The following is a 27,234-nucleotide window of genomic DNA, read 5'->3' on the forward strand; positions in this document are numbered from 1 at the left end:
TCTCAGTAGAATCAGGACAATATGGTAAAGTATCTGGCTTTACAAATTATAGCTACTTTCCATGACTTCGAGCCCTTTACTCAGTTTATAAAAGGAGTTTACTGCTGTCATACATATTATCCTCTTGGTTTATATGAAATGCTACAGAATAACATCTCCTCTGCCTAATTGCTCTCTCCATGCTAGTTAAATCAGCTATAAAAATCTCCTTGAGCTCTCTATAAGGAGCAGTTGGCTGGGATTAAATAGCAAGTCCATGAGCTAAAGAGAGATCTGTGGTTTGTTTTCTCATATCTGAGTGAGCTGTCATTTGTTCACAGTAATTCATCTCACCCTTGTGTTGTAAAATCCTCTGGGCCTCTGTCACATCAATGCCAGCCTTAAGTTTGTAAGTTGCTAATAGCATATATTTCTCAGTCAAGAACTTTTATCACTCTGCTAAACTTGTTTTGAGAAGTATGGTAAGTTTGGGTTGAATTTTACTTCACAGTGAAATTCATTTGTTGAAAAAAAAATCTTTAAACCCATTTGATAGATGATATTTTGGAGTGGTGTGCCCAGCTAAATCAGCTAACCTACACTGCTTAATCACATGCCATCCTCCATGGTGGCTGGCTTTTTATCACTAATGTGAATAGTAATTCATTTAGTGAACATAATTTTGCAGGAGTCCTGTTTCTAAGTAGTCATTCTAAACTCTTCGAGTAGTTACTAATCCTTTGAATTGATCGGAGTTTGGTTGCCTGTATTTTATTATGGGTGGTAAATCAATAAATTTGTCATGAAGTTTAAAAATATTATATCCATGAGACATCCTAGTAGGAAACCTTAATTAAAGAAATGCTTTGATTTCCCATGACAGAAAATGAAATGTTGCTTTCCCATTTCTTTTAGAAACAGATTATTATTCATATGTTTCCTTTTTATAATATTATGAAGTTTTTCTACTGTTGTGTGTTTCATTTGGGGGAAGTTAGGAATTGAGGTATTGAGGTTTCTGTTTTATTATACCTAGCGGATAATATATAAAACATTTCTATGTTTTTTTCATTTCCTGTTTCTAGGTGTTCAGTGACTTTATTACAGATCTAAATTCGTCCTTATATGTTATAATACTTTGTGATATATATGTTTGATTTTTGGAGTTTTTGTTCATGTAATCAAATGATGTCCATTTTTTTTCTTTTTCTCATCTTCTGATCAGGATTTCTGGCAGGTACTGACTCAGCAGCATGTGCTTTAAATTAATTAATGTTCCAAAATCCATAGTAATGCTTCAGGGACAAAGGTTCAGTGCATGCTCATGTCTTTCCCTGCTCCTTTCAGAATGATTCATTTCCTGTCACTTTAAATCAACATATTTTATATTTAATATGACAATCCAACACTGCACTGGCCCTTGAGAATATAATACCTAGCATGATTTAAAAGGAAGTTTTAACAGTATGTGTTAGGAAGATCAAGGAACTGTTACCACTGTGTTGTATAAGGGATACTCAGTTAATTGGGCCATTTGACTAGTCTTAGTTGGATGTCATGTTCTTAGTTAAACTGTAACAGGAATGGTGAGGCAACAGTAACTTCAAGTGAAAATTAATTTTTCTTTTGAGATTTCTTCAATGATACAATACAAATAAAGTAGCTCTTCATTCAATAAAATGGCTTCACAAGAAATGGAATATTTAGAAAGACTGCATTATTTAGCTTTTTTGAGCTAATCAACAACTTTACCTTGGAAAAGTAAGCAAATACATGAAGAAAATAATGAAAAGGAATATATAGATTGTAATCTAGCAAAGGAGAATTTCAAGGATTGGCCTAAGAAGTACTTTTTAAATTGATTGTTGAAGACTTAGACTCTTGAATTATAATTTATAAATTATTAAAATATTTATTTTTAAAAAGACATTACTCTTGTATTGCTTAATAGAAATAGAAACTAAAATAAATTAACATATCTTTGGTTTTAAAATAATTAATGATATAATTAACGATAACAATGTGCTCTTTATTTTTATGTAACATTTTCCCTATGCTTCCTTTTTTAAAAATGGGATATATTTTTAGTAGTCTACTTACCAAACCCCAAACCAATTGTCCTATTGTTGATGCAGTTGATGAACTTTTGCCTTTAACTGCAGTCTGAAACAAACCAATGAATACTTGAATGATTATGTCAAAATAACTTATTGATAATTCCAGTATCAATGTTTCTAAACCTGGAGATTCCATTTTAGAATAGCTGTGGTACAACCAGTCTATGCGTAGTGCTAAGAAGAGTAAATCAGATAAGATATTTACTACCTGTGTTTGAGGAAGGCTGCTTCTGCTTCTGTAATTGTGGCAGGACAATTTGTAGAAGGCATCTAAAAACTCTTCCTTTCCTTTGATGGTTCTATGGCTTAAGGCTTGAAAATTTAAAATGACTTGCCTCACATAGATACCCCTGTTAGACAATGAGAAGAGAAAAGAGGTAGGAATTGATTAAGTGCTTGGAAGTCTTTGGAATCTGCAGCATTGGGTAATCAGCCACCATAGTTGACAGAAGAGCACTGGTCTTTAAATTTTGACTCTCGAAGGTGATATGATTTGTTGAGTAAGGATTCAAAGTCAAGTTTTACTATTTTATTAAGAATATCTTGTGAATAAGCTTTTTGTATTGAAAATAATAAACTTTTTAAAAATAGACTAGGTAATAGGGGATTGGTTATCTATATCACTGTAATATCACTCATTTTGGTGACACTAGCATAAATCCTTTAAGCTTCCAAAAGTTAATGAGCAGTTACTTTATAGAAAAGAGCTTTCTTGCTTGCTTCCTTAACAGGAATTTGTCCTTTGCATGCTAAGTTCTTATTGCCTGTGGAAAGGCTGGAATCATTTTGTTTTTCTGGTAGCATAGAGCTATTCTTCAGATGCAGCTTATGAATGGTGTGATATATTTATATTGCTGTGTGGAGTATTCATAATGTCTCTTTCCAGTCTCTGAGTTCCACCACTACTAAACTCTGTTGATTTAATTCATGTGTTTGATTATTCAAGTTAAAAAAAGAAATGATAGATAATCATTAAGTGCTCCTAAGGAGGGTGTAGTTTACTTGGTTGCCACAAATATTCAGACATCTATTGATTTGTCTTCTTATATTTTTATTTTACATTGTTTTGTTTGAACTTGGAGCCAACAACCCATTTGATTTCTCATTATTGATTTCAAAGCATAAACATGACTACACATTGTATTTCTAACACCTTCATGTTTCACTTTTCCATCATGAAACAAGATTTGAAATACACTTTGACATGGGAGGACTTGGTTCCAGGTAACTTCCTTTGTCTTATTATTTTAGCACAAATACGTAACATGTTCTGAGATTACAGAAAGGAAAGATACTCAGAACATTTTATTTATCCTGTTCCAATAAAAATGGGTTCTCAACTTAGCCTAAACATCTGTTGATGATCTTTAATTGCAGAGAATGTGTGAGGATAGCTTTTGCTTTGCCTCTTTGTCTTTGTCATGATGCATTTTTTAAAATTCCAAACTCAAATAAAAAGATTTCCCAGTTATAGATTAGACTAACAACTATTAATTAAGAAGAGCATAAAGAGCCATTACATTTTTGAAATGATACTCATTTTCAAAATGATTAAAACACACATTTGAACAAGTCAAGGCATAAAAATACATTGTGTACCTACATTTTTAACTAGACTTTCCTCTTCAAGATAACTGAGCTGATACAAGCTAAGCCCCAGGATTAATATTTTACAATAGTGAACTCTTGTTTTGCTTTGAAAATATTTAGCCCCCATTAACAGTTTCAGAAGTTGGAAGTAATTCTCTTGTATTTGATACAATATAACATATAATGGTTCTAGAGTCAATCTATGACCTATCCTGCCATTTTATAGCATCATGAGCTACCACTACTTATTTAATTTCTCTGTACTTCAGTTTTCTCTTCTGTGGAATACAGATAGTAGTATTATCTATCTCATAGGATTGCAGTGAAGGCTTAAAGAGGTGTATGTAATTCAAGTGCTTAGCACAGTGCCCAGCACAAAATATGCAAACTCTAATTTTTAAATTCTTAATATACCCTTGATGGTCAGTGGTGTTCAGGGGATATCTGTAAGTGTTCAAAGTGATGTAAAAATTCTTCATCTTAAGGCCGTCCTGGGAAATGGTAGTTATTAGAACAGTGTCGAATGGTTCGTGATCCTCAGAGGAAAACTCTCAGTTTTTATGAAGTGATATTTTTCTTGTAATAATTTTTTCCAAATGGGAGAGAGTAGATGCTGCATTTACTGACTTTTCAAAATTTTTGAAGTGGTTTTTCCATGAATAGGGAAGCCTTTTATAACTTATGTGACTGAAACCAAGACTGCTGCTGAGTCCACGACACTTTTCTTCAGTACTGATTGATTTGAATGGCCAGAGTTCAAAATTAAATTCTTAGATTTAGGTAGCAAATAATCAATAAGAGTAAAACATAGATTCTCCTACCTGCTGCTGCTTTGAAGCAAGTATGTGGGCATAACGGGGTAGGAAATAATAGAGCTGACAGTTTTCCTTTTCTAAGGTTTTGCTAACACCTCATCAGATACCGAAGACTGAAATAAATCCGTTTGGTAATATTGTCTCACTTCCTTGAAGTGAGTGTTATTCCAGGAGACTTAAAATTTTTTAATCACTGCTTTAATCAAATCTTCTGCCATTCTTTTTTAAAGCATCTTCATTGTGTCCATTTTCTCTGTAGCCATCTAGTTTTAATGAACTAGGAAAACATTTGCATGATAGGTATTTGGAGTTGTTCTCAGAGCTAAAGTGGTTAGAATTGGGACTGAAAAGAGAATGGCTTTCTGGCAGCGTGAGGTTTACGGTATCTTAAGCATTCACCTTCCACAGTTTGTTGCACAGTCATTTCTGTTTGTCTGTCTCAAATGCTCTATGACTTTTGAAAAGGTTGCAGACTTTGAGTCAGGAGATAACAAACTACTCTAAATTAGAAACTTCTTAATTTTATCTGACACATTCCCAACTCCTACCTTTCTGCAAGTTCAAGTATGGGAAGGGGAAGGAAGAATACACATTTTAACTGTGCAACATTTTCTGTTTGATTGGGAATAATGTGATTGTTTAAGATGGATATCTTACCGAGGCTTTGGCATCTGTGCACCAACTAAATAATGAAGTATGAGCATTAATTGCATGGGGAAATTGCCGAATTTTCTAACATGCTTCCCCTCCCTGCCCCAACCCAAGCCTTATGCAGAAATACTTTTTGTCATTTAGAAATGATAGGTCAAAATTGCATTTTCTGGAAGAAACATATTATTATTATTATTATTACCTTGCTTTCGAAGTACAACCTCAAGTAGTTCTTAAGGGATTTAGATAGACTTTGAAATGTATATCCATCATCTAGGGAAATGTTAATTTTAAAACAGTTCAGTTTTCTCAGTCTCATAAAGGATGACATCTTAATTTAAATAGTAAAGCTGTGTTAACAGGTTTTTCTAGAAACCAGAGATGATTTGAGGTTCTAGATGATATATTAGCATCTGTTTTGCTGGCATAATCCACCAACTACTATTTGATAGGAAGCTTATTTCAAACTGATTGAAATTTTGTCAAAATTGAAAAATGGGTTTTAAACTAGGATAAATAATGGGATTAAACTCCTAGATAGGATTTTTCTTTTTGGCTTCATCCCCTTGAATCTTAAAAGGCAAAATTATTGGCCCTATTTTGGTCAACCCTGTTAAAGTTAGGATTCACTGAGCATATTGAGTATTAATGAATTTGAATCATGATGGGAACTCCCAGTCCCAAGCAGGCTCCTGATGGCATCTTCAACTTTGGCAGTGTTATACAAGTTTATGCGATTAGTCAGAAACCAGAGCATGGATGCTTTAGCACAAAACCATCCTGGTAAAACAGTGCAGTTTTGTTCGTTTGTTTGTTTGTTTAAGTTATTTATTTTAGAGCAACATGCACATGAGCAGGAGGGGGCGCAGAGAGAGAGGAAGCAGGCTTCCACTGAGTGGTGAGCCCAGTGTGGGGCTTAGTCTCAATGACCCCGAGATCATGGCCTGAGCGAAACCAAGAGTTGTGTCCTTAACAGACTGAGCCACCCAGGTGCGCCAAACAGTTCAGTTTTAGACTCATTGAGAGGTATAACAGTTATACATGTATAGGATATGATTTGCTTCAAGTTTCTAATTAAGTTTCTAAATAATAAAAAGAATCAGGATATGATGCAGTTGAGGTCAATACCAAGACCCTTATGAGGTTCCTTATTTGTTTTTACTTAACTTCAGTAATTTGAATGTTTAAAGATAGTGAGTCTGTAGTTGTGGTTTAAATTTTGAAACATAAGATTTTAGACTAGTTCATACAAGTGAAGAGTAAAACAGTTAAATTTCCCTTATTTGAGTCAGTGAGCACATTGCTTTGAAATATTTTGCATAATGTTCTTTAAAAGGAGTAATATTTGTCAGTAAATTTAGTATAAATGCTATTCTGATCAGTTGATCTGCATTTCTACATTTCAGCCTTAATTTCAGAGATTCAAGTGACTTGACTAGAATTTAATATGTAACTTTTAAGAAGCATGAAATATGATATATAGAATTGCTGAATCATGGTGTTGTACACCTGGAAGTAATATGACACTGTGTGTCAACTGTAGTTTAAAAATAACAATAATAAAATAGCATAATGCCCTGGAAGGTATCTGCAATTACAGTCTTTTTAAAACACCTACTGCTCTTACATTTCAGCACATATACTGAAGACTTGGTAGAATCATACCTTAGGAACTTTAAGGTGAAAACAAGTTTCTCTTAGACTTTTACTATAAATTTTTTGGCTAAACTTGTATTTTAATATATAAATCTCACATTATGTGGCCTTACAGTGGATTTGGAATATATTCTACTTATTTTGACTCTTTTATACAGAAATTTCTTCCTTTTAGTTTGTCTAATGTTTATTATTTACATTGAGTTTATTACTTATATTAAATACAAATCGTTATGATAGATTTTCCTAGTAAAAATACATTATCTATGTTCATTACTATTATGTAAATGTTCATTAATATCAAAAGATAAAATAACTACCTCTGAGGTAGAGAAAGTGGACATTATTACCCATCTGCTAAGGAAGATTATGTTTTCCTTGGACTATGCCCCCATTTCATCCCTGAAGTATAAATGATATTTGCTTAGGGGAAAAAGTGACTTAAAATTTAGCCATCGATTAAACATTATTCAAAAGAATAAGTGAAGAAACATTTTATTTGACATTCTCAATGCGCAGAATTAAAGATTGATAAGACTTTGGAGTAAGAAAAAATAACTGAAACCTTCCCTTCACTTTCCTTCCTTGAATCTGAATTTTCCATTTTTACCACACTTTGGGACTTCTAAAATTTTATTCAATATCAAACTCAAATGTCTACATTTTTACAGATTCCCTATGTACCATGGCTAGTTGGTTTGAGAATATTATTTATGGTAGAATCAGGCCTTTGATTTATAAAGACCCCCTAAGAAGCTGTCATAAAAACCAAATAGTCTAAAAATTCATATTGTAGTAACTCTCATTTCCTCCCAAATTTTAATGTATTTATTTGATTCTTCTCTTAGCTTTCAACAATTTGAGAGATCAAATTTGATAGTTTTATGGCATTTTTGGTATTGTCAATTAATGTCATGAATTGTTTTTAAGAAACATCTTTGAAGTTATGGATACTTAACCCATTTATAAATTCTCTGAGTTAATTAATTAGGTGTATAATCTTAAATGCACCTGAACCACTCTTTCGCAAATGGGTGCCTTGAAAACCATACGTGTAACTTCCTTCCCCTCTCCTTCCACACCCACCACAACTCCAGAAGCATGGAAGAACATTGTAGACCTTTAAGAAAGGATTAGAAGATTACATTGCTCAGGGCACACTGAAAAGGGTGGCTGATTTTAAAATCCTCTTTGAACATCTTTCTTTCTTTTTTTTTTTTTTTTTTAAGATTTTATTTATTTCTTTGACAGGCAGAGATCACAGGTAGGCAGAGAGGCAGGCGGGGGTGGGGGGAGCAGGCTCCCTGCAGAGCAGAGAGCCCGATGTGGGGCTCGATCCCAGGACCCTGAGATCATGACCCAAGCCGAAGGCAAACACTTAACCCACTGAGCCACCCAGGCGCCCACATCTTTCCCATTTTTAAGGAGCTATTGCACAACATGCACATTCTCTGTTTTTTCTCTTAAACACGTGCACATATATGTGCATATATGCTTTCCCTTTTCTCCACTTAGGAAAAGTGAGAAAAATGAGAGACTTTGATATGCTCCCCCCACACACACCTTTTTTTCCTTCACATTTCTAGGGTCCTTTTTCCTTCTATATCTTATCGCTCAGATGTTTTCAGCTTTTTCCTTTATGGAGCACATTGGCCTTTTGGCCTCTTCTTCCTATCATTCTACTCAGTTCATCAGAGATCTCATATACAGCTGCACAAATAGAAATATTTTCTCCTCTCCTTTAGAGGACTGAGGGTTGCAGACATGGGCATATTCTATGTAAGGCAGTAGAGGAAGAGATGCTTTCCTGGAAAAACTCACACTTACTAAAGTATCATTGTAAGGTGTTTTTATTTAGACCCTATGGAGATAGGTTCCAATAGTAATTCTCAATCAGTATACAATCAAAGGTATGTTCGCACACTTCACAGCTGTTTTGTAGTGGAGGTGGCTAAGTCTAAACCATAACCCCAAATGCATCTTGTGCAGAGTTTTCAGTTACCTTTTCAACCATTCACATAATTTCATGTTTATTTCTACTTTGGAAAATAGTCATGCACTTTGTTAGTAATCAAAGGACCTTCAAAAGAAGGTGGCCTGCTCATATCAGAAAGTATTATAGAAAAAGAAGCCACACTTATATGGTAAATTAATTTTTAACAAAGGTGCCAAAGTAATTAAATGGGGAAAAGAAGGTATTTTCAACAAATAGTTTAGAAACAACTATATATCCATATTTTAAAAAAATAAACCCTACCCCGACCCTCACTATACATACAATTTACTTGGAATAGATCATAGACCTAGATGTAAAATCTATGACTATAGACTTTTAAAGGAAAATATGAGACTATTTTAATGGACTAAAGAGAGGCAAAATGTATTAGGATATAAAAGCAATAACTACAAAGGAAAAAAATTAGACTTAATGAAAATTGAAACTTTTCATTGTTAAAATAAAATAGAAATTATAAGCCAAAAACTAGCAGGAAATATTTTTAATGCATGTATTTGACTATATTTGTTCTCTCTTGCTGAGTAGTAAATCCAAAGCTTAGTGGCTTAAAACAGTAATAATCATTTCTTGTCACTTATGCTTTCTGTGAGTAAGGAATTTGGGAGCAATTTCTCTAGAAGGTTCTGTCTCAGCTTTTTCATAAGGTTGCAATCAGAGGTTGGCTAAAGTCTTCGCCATCTAGCTTGACTGAGGATGAAGATTTTCTCTAAGGTGGCTCACCAAATATCTGATACTGACTGTTGTTGTGGAGAGCCTACAGGGAGAGGATCTGAGGCTCTGCAATAAAAATGAACTACTGAAAAATACAGTATGTTTCTCCGCAACATTATGCTGAGCTGAGGAAGCTGTACACCAAAGAGTATATACTGGTGACTCCGCTTGAGGAAGTTCTAGAAGAGGCAAAACCAGTCAATGGTATAAAAATATTTTGGAAATTAACTGTGAAAGAGCATAAAAGAAAATGTTTCCAGTGGCAATGTTCAGTATCTTGATGGGAATGTGGGGGTTACTCAGATAGATATATATTTATAAAACTCATTTGTTTGTATCATTAGATTTGTGCATCTCACCAAAAGTGTATTTTATTTAAAACAAAACAGATACTGAAGTATAGATGATACATTTGGTTTTTGCAGACATGATTAACAATTGTGAAGCTACTTTCTGTATATTTTAAGCTTAAGCAAATGAGTAAATATATTGAAGATAATGGGAACAGTTTCTCCCTGTTGGAGAAGGGAATAACAAGTATGTATGGGGTAAGAATACTTTGTACCCCATTGTATTAGAATGAAATTAGAGATAACAATATGAATTCTTAGTTTATAATAGATATGAATGTAATCATGAAGAAGTATCTGTCTAATTTAAATTGAGGGATCTTCTTCAAATATTTCAAGGTAAAAAAGTACAAAGAGATTTTTAAAAATTGCAGAGTAGGTAACTCCAAAGCTATATCTTTCCACTGAGACAGTTGGTAAGCTGGCAAAAACTATCAATCAACTTTTTAGATCTCTGGAATCTAACTAATCAAAGACTTTAGGGGTATCTGGGTGGCTCAGTGGATTAAAGCCTTCACCTTTGGCTCAGGTCATGATTCAGGGTCCTGGGATCGAGCCCCGCATCAGGCTCTCTGCTCAGCAAGGAGCCTGCTTCCCTTCCTCTCTCTGCCTGCCTCTCTGCCTACTTATGATCTCTGTCTGTCAAATAAATAAAATCTTAAAAAAAAGAAGACTTTAAACAACCAGAGGAATGCTTAAAGAAGAAAGAAGATGCTGAAATTTGTTAAGATAAAGCTGTGGGGTTATTTTCTTGACAACTGTTTCCCTACTCACCAGCATAATGGCAGTGATAAACTATTCCTGGTACAAATTGCTTGTGCCAGAGGGAGCAGTGCAGAGAATGTGATTGTGGGCATTGACCTGTCTGGTCAATGAGGAATCAGCTTTTGGGCTTGCCTTTGTTTTGCCTACACTGGAACTTTCTTAGAGCTGGGGTGGCCTCCCAAGTGGCATTTGTCAAAAGCATTTAAAGTTAAATATAGTAGCCACAGCAGCCCAAGACAAGCAGCAAACAAACCAAAAAACCTGGGAATGAAGAGGCTACAGCTGGAGATGGTGAGAGAACAAGGACTTTGAAATGTTCTCCCATATACTGAGGAATCTGGAAGGCCTTACATGTCCAGAGCTGAATGAATACTTAGAGGAAACCTTTAAGAGACCCTAAGCTTTCACCTCTGGCTGCCTTTTAGCTTCTGTGCAAGCAAGAAGTGAAGGCAAAGGCAGATTTTTAAATAGTGGCTAAGCATTGAAAGAACCTGGAGAGTATTGAAAGACCTAGAGAGTGTTCCAAACACATATTTTGGCTCCAAGAATTTAAGGAAATTTCTGTTAAATCACTAGCTGACCACTAAGTTAATGGAACAGAGACTTCTGTGACCATGCTTGACAAAGAATACAATATTTTTTTAAAAAGAATTTAGAAAAGTCACTAAAGAAATAGCTAATACCCACTCAAGCAGTAGCACCAAACCCTGAGAAGACAAATCTGATTTCCAGAGTTACCACATTATACTATACAAAATGTATAATTTTTAAAAAGATTTTATTTATTTATTTGAGAGAGAGAGCGCATGAGAGGGGAGAGGGTCAGAGGGAGAAGCAGACTCCCCGTGGAGCTGGGAGCCCAATGCAGGACTTGATCCTGAGACTCCGGGATCATAACCTGAGCTGAAGGCAGTTGCTTAACCAACTGAGACGTCCAGGTGCCCAAAATGTCAGTTTTCAACAGTTCTCAACAAATTTTGCTTTCAGGGAACAATGTACGGTCCATTTCAAAGGAAAAAGAAATAGAAAAGCTCAGACATTACACTTAACTACAGACTTTAAATCAATTGTCTTAAATATACTCCATAACTTAAAAGGAACCATAGGAAAAGAACTCAAAGGAAATGAGAATGATGTATGAACTAATAGAGAATATCAACAAAGAGATAGAAATTTCAAAAAGTTATCAAGTAAAAATTCTGATACTGAAACGTACAATTGCCAAAAGGAGAATTTCACCAAAGAGGTCCAATAGCAGATTTGAACAGTCAGTAGAAAAAGAATCCATGAATTTGAAGATAGGTCAATTAATATTATCCAGTGTTAGAGAAAAAAGAATAAAGAGAAGTGAAGAGAGTTGAAGATATCCTTCTGACATTATTAAGTGCACCATCATATGTATGATAGGAATTCCAGAAGGCAAGGACGAAGAGAAGAAAGCAATATTTGAAGAAACAATGGCTGAGAACTTCATATATTAATGAAATATGTAAATCTACACTAGGATAAATTCACAGATAACCTACGCATTATAATCAAACTGTCAAAAACTAAGACAAAGAATCGTGAAAGTAAGTGTTGCTAGTAGTCTTACCCTATTTTAAAAAATGCTAATGAGAGGGACGCGTGGGTGGCTCAGTGAGTAAAGCGTATGCCTTCGACTCAGGTCATGATCTTGGGTCATGGGATCAAGCCCTGCATTGTGTTCCTTGTTCAGCAGGGAGCCTGCTTCTCCATTTGCCTGCTCTGCCTGCTGCTCCCCAACTTGTGTTCTCTTTCTCTCTCTCAGACAAATAAATAAAAATTTTTTAAAAGTTGGGGGGAGTCCTTAAGGCTGAAATGAAAGGACACTAGGTGGTGACATGAAGTTATATGAACAAATGACACCAGGAAATGTAACAACACTGGTAAATAAAAGCCAATGTGATTGTATTTTTGGGTTTCTAACTACTTTTTCCCCCTGTGTAATTTAAAAGACAAATGCATAAAATAATTATAAATCTGTGTTAAGGAGATAAAGTATAAAGATGTAATTTATGAAAATATTTAATGAGAGCCTTAGAGGAGTAGAATTTGTTTTAATATTATTGAAGCTAAGTTGGTATTAATTCAAACTAGATTGTTATAAATTTAAGATGTTAATTGTGATCTACAGAGTAGCCTACTGAGAAAATAGCTGTTTGGTTCCATTTATATGAAATATCTAGATGACTCCTTAGAGACAGGAAGTAAATTAGGGGCTAGAAGAAGCCGGGCAGTGGAGTGTGACTATTGAGTGGGGAAGGAGTTTTCAAATGGGATGATGAAAAAGTTCTGGAATTAGATAGTGGTGATGGTTATTTAACATTGTGACTGTACCTACTACCACTGAGTTGTATACTTTAAAAAATTTTATGTACAGGAGTGCCTGGGTGTTTCACTTGTTAAGCAGCATGCCTCAGGTCATGATCCTGAGCAGGATCAGGGTCGTGTCCCACATCGGGCTCCCTGCTCAGCAGGAAGTCTGCTTTTCCCTTCAACATTCCCCCATCTCATGCTCTCTCTCTCTCTCTCTTTATCTCTCTCTCTCAAATAAAATCCTTTAAAAAATAATAAAAATAGAGTAAAATAAAAAATTTTATGTACATTTTACCATAATTTTTTTAAAATTATATAAACAGAAAGAGTGTGGTATTGGCATAAAATAGACATAAATATCAATGGGATGAGATTGAGCGCCCAGAAATAAACCCACAAATTTATAGTCAATTGATACTCAACAAGGTGTGAAGACCATTCTGTGGTCAAAAAATAGTCTCTTCCACAAACTGTGTGTGGTCAACTGGATATTCACATGCAAAAGAATTAATTTGGATCCCTTCTTCACATTATATACAAAAATTAACTCAAAATGGATCAATAACCTAAATGTAAAAGCTAAAACTACCAAAGTGTTAGAAGAAATTTAGTAGTAAACCTTCATAACGTTGGATTTGGTGATGGAGTCTTAGATATGACATCAAAAGCACAAGCAAATTGAACTTCATCAGTATTTAAACCTTTTGTGTGTTAAAGCACATTATCGAGGTAGTAGAAAGTGTACAGAATGGAGAAAAATCAGACCTGATACAGATTTTATATACAGAATATATGAAGAACTAAAAAAACAACAACAACAACAAAAAAAGCATATATGAAGAACTTTTACAACTCAATAACAAAAGGACAAATAATCCAATTCAAAAAATAGGGAAAGGATTTGAATAGACATTTCTCCAAAGAAGGTATATGAATGGCCAATAAACATATGAAACATGCACAGCACAGCATTGTTAGGCACTAGGGAAATGTAAATCAAACCACAATGAAATACAACTTCACATTCACTAGAATGGCTATAGTTTTTTTTTTTTGTTTTGTTTTAAGATTTTTTTACTTATTAGCGTGAGCAGAGGGAGAGGGAGAAGCAGATGCCCTGCTGAGCAGGGAGCCCATCACAGGGCTGATCCCAGGACCCTGAGATCATGACCTGGGTTGAAGGCATCCACTTATCAGACTGAGTCACCCAGGAGCCCCGGCTATAATTTTTTTTTTTTTAATAGGAAGATAAGTGTTGATGACTGTGTAGAGAAATTGGAACTTCTATACATTGGTAGTAGTAATGTCAATGTTGTAGCTGCTTTTGTGAAACACTTTGGCCATTCCTCAAAAACTTCAACATAGAGTTTTGATGTGACCCAGTAGTTCCACTCCTAAGCACATACCCAAAAGAATTGAAAGCAGATAGTCAAACAAATACTTGAACATGAGTGTTCACAGTAGCACTGTTCTCAATAGCCGAAAGCTCAAAACAACACAGATAGCTTTTAATGGATGAATGGATAAACAAATCGTTATGTATTCAATGCAATATTATTTGGTGATTAAAAGGAAGTATTAATTGATGCTTCAACATGGATGAACCTAGATAACATGTTATGTAAAAGAAGCAAAACCCAAAGACCCACATATTTATATCGTATGGTTAAAATGGTGAATTGATGTTACATAAATTTTCCTACAATCAAAAATGATAATAAAGTTCCATAGGAAAAAATAAAGAAGGGCAAAAAAAGCGGTTTTGGATTACAGAGACAGTATGAGTAAGCACACTTATGATTGTGGATTGCATCTTGGGCTGGGGTAAATAGTTATAAAGGAAATTGTTGGAATAGTTAACTAAATTTAAAAGAATGGATAAGATAATAGTATGTATCAGTATTAAATATCCTGGTTTTATTAAATTTGTAAGAGAATGTCTTTGTTCATAAGAAGTATATAGTGAAGTATTTAAATGTAAAGGGATGTGCGTATTGAACTTTCAGAGGTATAAAAGAATGTTTATATAAAATGATAAAGCATCTAAGGTAATTGTAAACTGTTGGTAAATGTAGGTAAAATGTATAATGAGGGAAAAAAGTATAATTTCTTATATTGCTCTTTCCACTTTCCTGAGTTTGAAATTATATCAAAATTAAAAGTTGGCAACAGAATTAGATTTCTTTTTGTCATCTTTGGAACAGCAGCATAGTCCAGATGATTGTTAGAAAAAAATACTAGATATCCTCCTTTGTCTTAGTTGCCTCTTTAAAAGACTTTTTTTGTGTTTCTCAACTTCTGGATCCCAGTATTTATTTTATTGGCTTATAGCAATCTCTCTGTACGATCATTACATAATTAATGTAAAGTACTCAGCTTTTATACGTATTTATTGTTCTAGCTAGTAATGTTATGCCTGTGGAACCTGTTCTCATTTTATGTATTTTTTCTTGTTCACATACTTTATTTTATGGTGTCTTGGGTCATGTAAAAATGTAACCGTTTGTTTCCCTTTTTTGAGAAATTAAAATGTTAAGTTCCCAGTGAAAGGTTTTGCTGCTTTAGTTCTCTTCCAGTAGCTTTTTTTTTGGTCTGAAATTTGTGTTCAGTCTCTTGGTAGAAGATCAAGTTGATATGAGATCTAACTTTAATTTGAACACATTGGACTGTGTTCATTTTTGTCAGTTCAAAGAAATCTCTCAATGTTGTCAAGCAGGACCGTGCTTTCTCTCCACCACAGATGAGTCAGAGAAGTCCTTTCCTAACTAGAACGTACCGTCAGAATCTCACTGCTTTGTTAGCATTCAGCTATGGACTTTTTAACCTGTTTAAGGTTATTGTTTCATATGAATAAGCGAATACCCAATAGAGCCTATTTTAGAAAGGTTTATTAAGAAGACCATGATGATTCATTTGGTCCTTGAATTTTCAATTGGTTAACTAGTTTTCTTTCTTTTGTGGTGTATGATGGGATCTTCACTAGACAGAGGTAACCTCTTGGATAGTTGTGTACCTGGATGCTGGTGTGGTGGTGCTTGTTGATTGAGTTTTCATGATACTCCTGCAGAGGTTGTGCTTGCAATGCTGCTGCTTATTTTGTGCTTGCATGACATTATTACTTTGATTGCTCTTTGTTGTTTTGGGTTCTTAAAACCTCCTATTTCTATTTTTGGTACCCAGAATAATTCCTTGACTATCTTTAGTTGGTCCAGAATTTATGGAACTTAGTTCCAAGTCTAACTCTTTGGTGGATCCTTTTCAGTTTTTGAAAATATCTTCAGTGTCACCACTCAGTTTATCATTTCGCTAGAAATTCAGAAAACAGAGTGGCTTTGCCTAAACATGCAGGAGACCACTTGCCAGACACACCATTACTAAGGCTAAGAATTAACTCTTTGTGTGTTTTATAGATTAAAGAAAATTAATATATACTTAGAATAAAATCTAAGTTTTAGGAGAGTTTCATCAAATAGCTAAAACTTAGGCGCCTCCAGCAAGGTATCAATAATACAATTAAATTAAGTCATGCCTAAATCTTAGCATGCTCATCTGATTTGCCATTATCTTTCAGAGGTGCTCTTTGCTCTGCAAACTATCCTACATTCCAAACCTAAGATTCTTGGGGTCTAAAGGTAAAAATTAAAATTAGTATTTCAGAAATTAGTTTTATGAGCATTTATGTGGTCCTTGAAAATAGTTACTTACCCACCCATTTATGATCCCAAGTAATATAGTTTTTCTTGGGCAGTTAGCTGACTTTGGGCAAATTGTACTGATTTCATTTTGTTTTGGTTTGGTTTTCCTACTTTATATGCCTCTACAGAAAAAAAGGTGGATTGTTTTTAATTTTTTAAGCTTTTATTTTATTTTTTTTTAAGATTTTATTTATTTATTTGACAGACAGAGATCACAAGTAGGCAGAGAGGCAGGCGGTGGGGGGGGGAGCAGGCTCCCCGCTGAGCAGAGAGCCCGATGCGAGGCTTGATCCCAGAACCCTGGGATCATGACCTGAGCCGAAGGCAGAGGCTTTAACCCACTGAGCCACCCAGGCGCCCCTAAGCTTTTATTTTAAATCCAGTATAGTTAACATACTGTGTTGTATTAGTTTCAGGTATAAAATATACTCATTCAACAATCCAGGTGGATTGTTTTTTGTTTGTTTGTTTTTAAGATTTTATTTATTTATTTGACAGAGATTACAAAATAGGCAGAGAAAGAGAGAGAGAGAGAGAGATGAGGAAGCAGGCTACACGCTGAGCAGAGAGCCCAGTGCAGGGCTCCATCGCAGGACCCTGGGATCATGACCTGAGCCGAAGGCAGAGGCTTTAACCCACTGAGCCACCCAGGCGCCCCTAGGTGGATTGTTTTTAAACCCTAGAAACAAAACCAGTCCTGGAATGAGTCAGTATATGTCAAATAGCAGAAGTTCATAAAATTGAAAGTATTTTCTAGTGTTCATATTAAGTCAGTGTTGAAACAGACAAAATCATCTTTTGTCTTATAATTTTAATCCTCTTGAAAACTGTAAAGGATCCATTAATTTGGAATGGCCATCAGAGAATTGCTTATGATAAATAGCATAAAACTGTTACATAAAAGTGGTGACTGATCTCTGTATTCTCATTCTGCTATGTCTTCTTTTTCTCTTTTGGTGGGACCCATATATAATAGAAAATTGCCCAGGAACGAGAAAAATTTGCTGATGAAGGCAGTATATTTTACACACTTGGAGAATGTGGACTCATATCTTTTTCGGACTACATTTTCCTTACAACTGTTCTTTCCAGTAAGTATAAATTTTTCTTTTTATTCATTTATAGGGTGCTTACAGGACTATAAAAAAAAGTTGATGGAGGGGAAACAACATGTTTGTAGAGTTAATGAATTATAAGTTACATATAATTTCATATGTTTGAATTCTGTATAACTTATATATAGAACCACCTGAGAGAAAAGGAAGAAAAATAAAGTGTCAGTGTAAAGGTAAGGAAAAAAAAAACCCTAAAAGTTAAATCCGCCTTTAAGTGATTGAAGCCCTGTTATTTGTAAAAATAGATTATACATTGCCTGGTGCTATATAGCCTTTATTAATGTTTCTACTTCCTCATTAAAACACATATTGATCTATCATTTCTCCACTGAAGAAGAAAATTGGCTCAGTTTTTGCAATTGGGTTGAATATTCACTTTTGAATCTTAGAGGATTACTTCTTAAAACACAAAATTCATATTTGACTCATTTAAAACACTGATGAATTGCTGATTTTTTTTAAAACTAAACAATTTGTTTGATAAATATGCTACTCTATATGGCTTTTTTTTTCCCTAACCATTCAGAAAAACCAAAAAAGTATGTTTCTAGCTTTCTCTGTATACTTTATTAAAATCTGTCTAACTTGGGGCACCTGGGTGGCCCAGTCGGTTAAATGTCTGCCTTCACCTCAGGTAATAATCACATGGTCCTGGGTTTCAAACCTCGCCTTGGGTTCCCTGCTCAGCAAGAAGCCTGCTTCTCCCTCTCCCTGCTGCTCCCTCTGCTTGTGCACATGCTTAGTCTCTCTCTGTGTGTCAAATAAATAAATAAAATATTTAAAAAATTTTTAAAAATCTATCTAAATTGAACCAAAGAGATCTGATTCGTATGTTTGAAAGAGGTGATCCTGAAATTTCTTTCAGGTGTCACTTATCAAACAAAAATAACTGCCTCTTCCTCCCTTCCCTAGGCTAGTCATCTGTAAAGATAAAACTTTAAGGTAGTTTGTAATAAATGACATATGCAATAGACAGCTCCTGCCATAGCTCTTCTGCCTATTCTTACCCTTCTTCCCTCCACTGACAGAAAAATGAAGAAATATAGGCCAATATGCCTTACCACAGCTGTCTTTGGGATACCAAAGTGTCTGAATAAATTCATGTGGTGGACCAGTGCTCTAACAATGTAGCTATGTATCGATTTGTTAAAAGATCCAGAATAGTGAGCTAAAAAAAAAAAAAGAACACTTATGATCTGAAGTTGAGTATTGTTAAAGCTAGTTGTTATTTTGGTAGGGCATGGTTTTCCACAGTAGACTTCAGTTCAGATCTTGGCCCACCACTTCTTAGCTTTGTGATTAGGGGCAAGTCAGTGAATTTGTTCATCTGCTTTGTTTGCAAAGTGAAGGTGGCAATAATATCAAATGCAAATTAACTTATTTGAGGATTGTAATATCATGGATCTGAAGTACCTAGTTCAGTGCCCAATATTTTACAGTTTACAGTTCTGCCTGGATTTTTATTTTTTTTTTTATATTTATTTATCTATTTGACAGAGATCACAGGTAGGCAGAGAGAGGGGGAAAGCAAGCTCCTCACTGAGCAGAGAGCCAGGTGCGGGCCTGGATCCCAGGACTCTGAGATCATGACCTGAGCCGAAGGCAGAGGCTTAATCCACTGAGCCACCCAGGTGCCCTTGCCTGGGTTTTTATTCTTGATATCCTATCACAGAATGTGATTTCATTCCTGATTTTGAAAGATCCGTAAATCTTGTCATTAAAAAAAAAAAGAACAGCAGAATTGATAGGAGTTTTTAAGCCTTTTTTGTGACTTTGAATAGAATTTGCATTCAATAGGCATGATATGTCAGAAAATACTTCTTTAAATGAAGAGACCAGCCTGGAGAACTGTACTGATAATACTGTGTGCAGTGGCAGTAGTCCCTGTAAATGTCTGTTGAGCTGAAATAAGATTTTAATTTATAGCTACTATTTAGTCCTGTTACCTTCTTATCTTTCAAAGCGTCAGAAGAACCACAGAGCAGAACGTTCAGATTACCAAGCACACTGTGTAACTCCTTTAATTCAGCCGTTTAAGGCAGGTAAAATCGCACTGACCGGTAAATTCTGGAAACCACTCCAAGTACCTCTACTGGCCTAGGCACCTTTGCTTTTTGTGGCCATCTCCTAGCTTAAATATAGCGGGTGATTTACAAAAAGTACTTAGTATTACAATGTCACATACAGTTGACCCTTGAACAACTCTGGGGCCAACAACTCCCCAACCCCCACAGTTGAAAATCTATAAAAAACTTTGAATTCCCCCAAAACTAACTACTGATAGTCTACTGTTAACTGGAAACCTTACCGAAAACACAAATTCAATTAGCACATATTTTGTATGCTATATGTTTATATACTGTACTCTTACAATAATGTAAACTGGAAAAGAAAATGTTTTTAATACAGCCATAAGGAAGAGGAAATACATGTGCAGTACTGTACTGATCAAAAAATTCACATGTAAGTGGACCCCCATAGTTCAAGCCTGTGTTGTTCAAGGGTCAAGCGTGCTTTCTATATTGTCAGGAATTAGAAAATATAAGGATATGATTCTGAAGTTTTCTCTTTATACCAATGGTTTTAAGCATTTTGATGATTATATGCCTCTAGTGTTTCTTTATTTTTTTTTTTAAGGTTTTGTTTATTTGACTGTCAAAGATCACAAGTAGGCAGAGAGGCAGACAGAGAGAGCTGGGGAGGTAGACTCCCCGCTGAGCAGAGAGCCGGATTCAGGACTTGATTTCAGGACCCTGAGATCATGACCTGAGCTGAAGGCAGAGGCTTAACCCACTGAGCCACCCAGGTGCCCCACCTCTAGTGTTTCTTAACTTAGCACTATTGATGTTTGACGCAGGATTAATTTATTGCTTTGGGGCTATCCTGTGCATTGTAAGAGGTAGCAACATTCTGGGTTTCTACCAACTAGATTCCAGTAGCACACCTGTTCCCTCTCTCAATTGTGGCAATCAGAAATGTCTTCAGGATTGCAAAATACCCCTGGGGGTTGGGGATAGGAAGGAATCATCCCTGGTTGAGAGCCACTGCCCAATTTGGAACAAAGTTTTTGTTTGTTTCATTTATGTTATTATGTACATTGATTTAGTATTCTTCATGTTTCCTGCCTCAGGGTTCTTTAACTTTTTAGATCTGTGGGTTTATACATTTCATCCAATTTGGAAAAAATTCAGCCATTATTTCTTGAGATAATTTTTCTTCTCTTTTGGGAACTTCAGTTACACATATATTTTCCTCACATCAACCTTATAATATTTGTACTATTATTATCTTCATTTTACAGGTGAGGAAATTGAGGCATACAGAGGGTTATATACAAAAAAATTTGTTCCAAGTTCCAGAGTAGGTAGATGATTCAGGGTTTGAACCCAGGCCAATTGCACCATCTAGGCTCCTGCTGATTGGCTTTATGTCTATGGTCACATGTTTAGCAGTGATAAGCCATAACTTACATAGTGCCTCTTCTTTCTCTCAGGCTGTCAGAAGGTTGGTCATAAACTCTCCTGTAAGTAATGGGCAGTTCAAGCAGTCTGGTAATCTGAACGTTGCACATTGCATTGTCTACTTACCTAGCTGACCACTGTGGGGGGAAATGCGCCATAGGGATTATACTGAGATCAGTTCTTTCCCATGTCCTAGCTTGCAGCTAGGATGATAAGAAATGAGGCTCTCAGTGGATCATCTTCCTGTGGTTAACAAGATTTCATTACAATCTAGACAAACTAAATGGTTCCCAAATCATCCTACAGGAGAGAATGCAGTTCTTTAAACATCAGAAGATTTTCCAAGGAGTGGTTTGGGACAAGGAGACGTGAATTAGCGTTTTTATTAATCTATTAACTCTGGTGGACAACAGGGGCTGTTCTGATTTCTAGCAGAAAACCAGTGGAGCAATGTAAAACAGCATAACCCAGACAGTGCAGGACTGTCATATTTCTAAATAGCTGGGTTTTTTTCCAAAATTGATAGACTCAGTATTGTTCAAGAAATTGTCATCATTTTGAAGAATATGAACTCTGTGCCCAAATGGATTGACATTTAGATCTCCACATACTTTAAAAGCTCTACTATGTTGTCGAAAATAAAATTTGACAGCTATACATAGCAAGTCATTCATTTCCCTTCTTGATTTATAATTACTGCTGCTAAAAATAAGAACAAGAAAGCTGCTCTTCTGGGGTGCTTGACTGGCTCAGTCAGGGAAGCATGCAGCTATTGATCTCGAGGTCATGAGTTTGGGCCACACATTGGGCATAGAACTTTAAAAGAAAAAAAAGAGTAGGCAACGATGTAAAATAAAGTTAGATCCTTATTAAAGAAATGAAGAAAGAAAAGGGAGGAAGGGAGAAAAGAAAGAAGCTTTTCTTTAAAAAGCATATTATATAAATAAATATTTTAAAAGCATGTTATTGTCATTTAACCTATTAAGTAGAGTCAGTTCTTCTTATTTAAACTTTTTTAGAAGTTTGATTTTTAGCTAAACAAGAATATCTTGGACACCCACCAAGAGTAACAACCAATTTGGCAGAAATATTGTGTACTTTTAATCACCAGGGCATAATTTCTCACTCTAATCTGTATGTGCTTTGGATAATGGGAGCCATCTTTGGCCAACTGAAATTTTTAAAATACTTTTAAAAGTTTTAAACACTGTCACACACACACACACACACACACTTAACCATATATACCTCATAAACCCCTTTCCTACTTTATTTTTTTCTCCTTAGCACTTAGCATTTAACGTTCTATAGAGTTGATTTCTTTTTCTTATTTATGTATGATTACCTGGAATGTAAACTGCATGACAGTGATCACAGGGTTATAATGGTATTCACTACAAATTTTTAATGGTATTCACTATAGATGTATCTATTCCACATAAAGCATTGATTGAGGCAAAGTGACAAAGCAAGACTATAACATTTCTTAAAAATTTTCTCCAAAAGGAAGTTTAGCAAATGTAAGACGCATCTTTGCTGTTTATACCATAACTTGAAAACAATACTTGTAGTTATTGTCTTTAGTCTGCATCCAGTACCACTGGAATGAAGGAAATGTGTTTTTCAATTAATCAGTTTCCACATAAGCTTGGCTTCTTATAATTCAGAATTTATGTATTTATATCTTCCCTTTATTCCTAATTCACACATTCTGTTGCTTTATCACATATCTGTGTGATCAGGTTTGATGGATTAACTTGAAGAATTTTCTACATGAGCCTTAGCATCTGCATTATATAGAATATTAAGTATTTAGTAAAAAACTACTTAGCAATAAAGTCTAGATTCATTCTGGGCAAGATAAAGAGATTGTTAATAATTACTATTATTAAATAATTTCCAAGAAGCCTCTGTTCCTTAATAAGAATTGAGAATACAGAAGTATGATTATTAATGGCTTAATTATCTGCACTAACCAACTGCAACATTAGCTGATGGTCTTAAATCTAATTTTTTAATTTTTTTAGTGAATTAATTAATTTTTTAATTTTTTTCAACATATACTATTTGTTTCAGAGGTATGGATTTGTGATTCATCAGTCTTACACAATTTGCAGTGCTCTCCATAGCACATACCTACCCAATGTCCCATCATCCAGCCACCCCATCCAACCCCCCACCACTCCAGCAACCCTCAGTTTATTTCCTGAGATTAAGAGTCTCTTATGGTTTGTCTCCCTCTCTGGTTTCATCTTGTTTCATTTTTTTCCCCTCTTTCCCTATGATCCTCTCCCTTCTCAATTTCCACTTATCAATGAGATCATATAATAATTGTCTTTCTCTGATTGACTTATTTCACTTAGCATTATACCCTCTAATTCCATCCACGTTGTTGCAAATGGCAAGATTTCATTATTTGATGACTGCATAATATTCCATATTGTGTGTGTGTGTGTGTGTGTGTCTAACCACATCTTTATCCATTCATCCGTTGGTGGCCTTCTAGGCTCTTTCCGTAGTTGGACTATTGTAGACATTGCTGCTATAAACGTTGGGGTCAAATCACTACATTTGTATCTTTGGGGTAAATACCTAGTAGTGCAATTGCTGAGTTGTATGGTAGCTTTACTTTCAAATTTTTGAGGAACCTTCATACTGTTTTCCAGAGTGGCTGTACTAGCTTGCATTCCCACCAACAATGTAAGAGGGTTCCTCTTTCTCCACATCCTCACCAACATCTGTTGTTTCCTGACTTGTTAATTTTAGCCATTCTGACTGGTGTGAGGTGGTATCCCATTGATGTTTTGATTCATATTTCCTTGATGCCAAGTGATATTGAGCTCTTTTTCATGTGTACAGTTGTGCTTTCATTTTCATTTGTTTCCATGAGTCTTTTAAATTCTTTTATTTCCTGGTTGACCCATTCATTCTTTAGTAAGATGCTCTTTAGCTTCCACGTATTTTAGTTCTTTCCAACTTCCCTCTTGTGATTGAGTTCTAGTTTCAAAGCATTGTGGTCCAAAAATATACAGGGAATGATCCCAGTCTTTTGGTACCAGTTGAGACCTGATTTGTGACCCAGGATGTGATCTATTCTGGAGAATGTTCCATGTGCACTAGAGAAGAATGTGTATTCTGTTGCTTTGGGATGGAATGTTCTGAATATATCTGTGAAGTCCATCTGGTCCAGTGTGTCATTTAAAGCTCTTATTTCCTTGTTGATCTTTTTTTAGATGATCTGTCCATTTCAGTAAGGAGGGTGTTAAAGTATCCTACAATTATTGTATTATTGTCGATGTGTTTCTTTGATTTTTTTTGTTAATTGGATTATATAATTGGCTGCTCCCATGTTATTGGCATAAATATTTACAATTGTTTTATCTTGTTGGACAGACTTTTAAGTATAATATAATGTCCTTCCTCATTTCTTATTATAGTCTTTAGGTTAAAATCTAATTTTTCTAATATAAGAATTGCCACTCCAGCTTTCTTTTGATGTCTATTAGCATGGTAAATTGTTTTCCACTCCCTCACTTTGAATCTGGAGGTGTCTTTGGGTCTAAAATGAGTCCCTTACAGATGGTATATTGGTGGGTCTCTTGTTTTCTTATCCCATCTGATACCCCATGTCTTTTGATTGGGCATTTAGCCCATTTACATTCAGGGTAACTATTAAAAGATATGCATTTAGTGCCACTTTATTACCTGTAAGGGGACTATTACTGTACATTGTCTCTGTTCCTTTCTGGGTTTTGTTACTTTTAGGCTCTCTCTTTGCTTAGAGGACCCCTTTCAATTATTTCTTCTATGGCTGGTTTGGGGATCACAAATTCTTTTAGTTTTTGTTTGTCCTGGAAGATTTTTATCTCTCCTATTTTCAGTGACAGCCTAGCTCGATATAGTATTCTTGGCTGTGTACTTTTCTTATTTAATACCCTGAATATATCATGACAGTTCTTTCTGGCCTGCTAAGTCTCTGTGGATAGGTCTTCTGTGAATCTAATGTTTCTACTGTTGTAGGTTACAGACCTCTTGTACTGACATGCTTTCAGGATTTTCTTTGTCTCTAAGATTTGTAAGTTTTACTATTAGATGTTGGGGTGTTCACCTATTTTTTAATTGATTTTGAGGGGGATTCTCTGTGCTCCCTGGATTTTTATGCCTGTTTCCTTCCTCAAATTAGGGAAGTTCTCTGCTATAATTTGCTCCAGTATACCTTTTGTCCCTCTCTTTCTTCTGGGATCCCAATTACTCCTAAATGTTATTCTAATATTGTTTGGTCTTATATCATTATCTGTCGAATTCTCCCCTTTGTGATCCAATAGTTGTATCTAGTAGTTGTTTTCCCTCTTTTTCTCAGATACTTTATTTTTCATCATTTGGTCTTCTGTATCACTAATTCTTGCTTCTGGCTCATTTATCCTAGCAGTTAGAGCCTCCATTTTTTATTGCAACTCATTAATAGCCTTCTTGATTTCAACTTGTTAGATTTTATTTCTCCAGAAAGGAATTTTCTAGTATTTTCTGTGTTTTTTTCAAGTCCAGCTAGTATCTTTATAATTGTCATTCTGAACTTTAGTTCTGACATCTTACTAATGTCTGTATTGATAAGGTCCCTGGCAGTTGGACTGTCTTTTGTTCTTTTTTTTTTTTTTGAGGTGAGTTTTTCCTTTTTGTCATTTTTGTCCAGAGAAGAATAGATGAATGAGAGAACAAAGTGCTTAAAGGGTAACAACAACCCCAGAAAATATACACTAAGCAAATCAGAAGAGACCTGAAACTGCAGGGAAAAGAAAGGGAGAAAAAAAAAAAGAATATGATCAGGTTGGTGAATAGAACAGAGCTGGATTTTGGGTGTATTTTGGTCTGTTAGAAGAAACTGCTTCAGGACGCCCGGGTGGCTCAGTCGGTTGAGCAGCTGCCTTTGGCTTGGGTCATGATCCTGGTGTCTTGGGATTGAGTCCCACATTGGACTCCTTGCTCCACGGGGAGCCTGCTTCTGCCTCTGCCTCTGCCTGCTGCTTTGCCTGCTTGTGCTCTCTCTCTTACTCAAATAAATAAATAAAATCTTAAAAAAAAAAAAGGAAAAAACTGCCCCCCAAAATTTTAAAGAATGTATATGTATGTGTATATATGTGTATATACACATACATATACACACAAAAAGATACATATATATGTATTTTTTTACATATATATATTTTACATATATATACACACACGCACACACACAAAATAAGGGTAAATATAATGAAGGGATGGAATATGACTGTAAAATGAAATTTTAAAAAGATTTTTAAAAAGGAATTGATAAGATGTTGGTTGAAAAGGAAAGAAAAAATTTTAAAAATACAGAAAAAAATTAAAGAAAATAAAAACTAATTAACTTTGAAAGACTACAAACTTATGTGGGGGGAAAGCCATGAATTCGATGTACTGTATTTCCTTAGTGCTGGAATTTTGCTGTTCTCATTGATTGCTAAACTTGGCCTTGGCTGGATGTTCTTGCAGATCTTCTAGGGGAGGGGCCTGTTGCAGTGACTCTCAAGTGACTTTTCCCCAGGCGGAATTGCACCCCCCCTTGCAAGGGTCCAGGCTAAGTAACCTGCTCGGGTTTGCTCTCAGTAGCTTTTGTTCCCTGAAAGCTTTCCATACAGCTTTGGAGGATGAGAATGAAAATGGCAGCCTCCCAATCTCCAGTCCTGGAGTAGCAAGAGGTCGGGGCCCTACTCCTCAGTGTGCCCTCAGAGAAAAGTCAATCCCTCCTATCTCCCTGGTCTCCGGCAGCGCTCCGTGCTACCCAACCTGTGACCAAGCATTTCTATCTTTGGTGCACGATCCTGTTTGGAGTATCCAAACCCTGCAGATTCCTGCAGTGCACTCCTGTGCTGCTCCTCCCAGGGGAGAGAGGGGAGTCTCCCCAGATCTGCCACTTGTAGGGTCCCTGCTTGATGAGTAGTGACCCGACTGTGCCG

The 27,234-nt window shown here is 35.4% G+C and overlaps 1 protein-coding gene across 3 annotated transcripts in view; it reads left to right on the forward strand.

Moving 5' to 3' along the window:
* Window positions 1–27,234, forward strand: part of MICU1 (mitochondrial calcium uptake 1) — a 244,368-nt gene that overhangs the window by 115,196 nt on the left and 101,938 nt on the right. For all 3 annotated transcript variants that reach the window (XM_059169978.1, XM_059169979.1, XM_059169980.1), the window contains one exon: window positions 17,660–17,774. In XM_059169978.1, coding sequence (XP_059025961.1) covers window positions 17,660–17,774 — 115 coding nt within the window. The remainder of the gene's footprint in view (window positions 1–17,659; window positions 17,775–27,234) is intronic.

Source organism: Mustela lutreola, chromosome 4, assembly GCF_030435805.1.
Source record: "Mustela lutreola isolate mMusLut2 chromosome 4, mMusLut2.pri, whole genome shotgun sequence".
Taxonomy (NCBI): Eukaryota; Metazoa; Chordata; class Mammalia; order Carnivora; family Mustelidae; genus Mustela; species Mustela lutreola.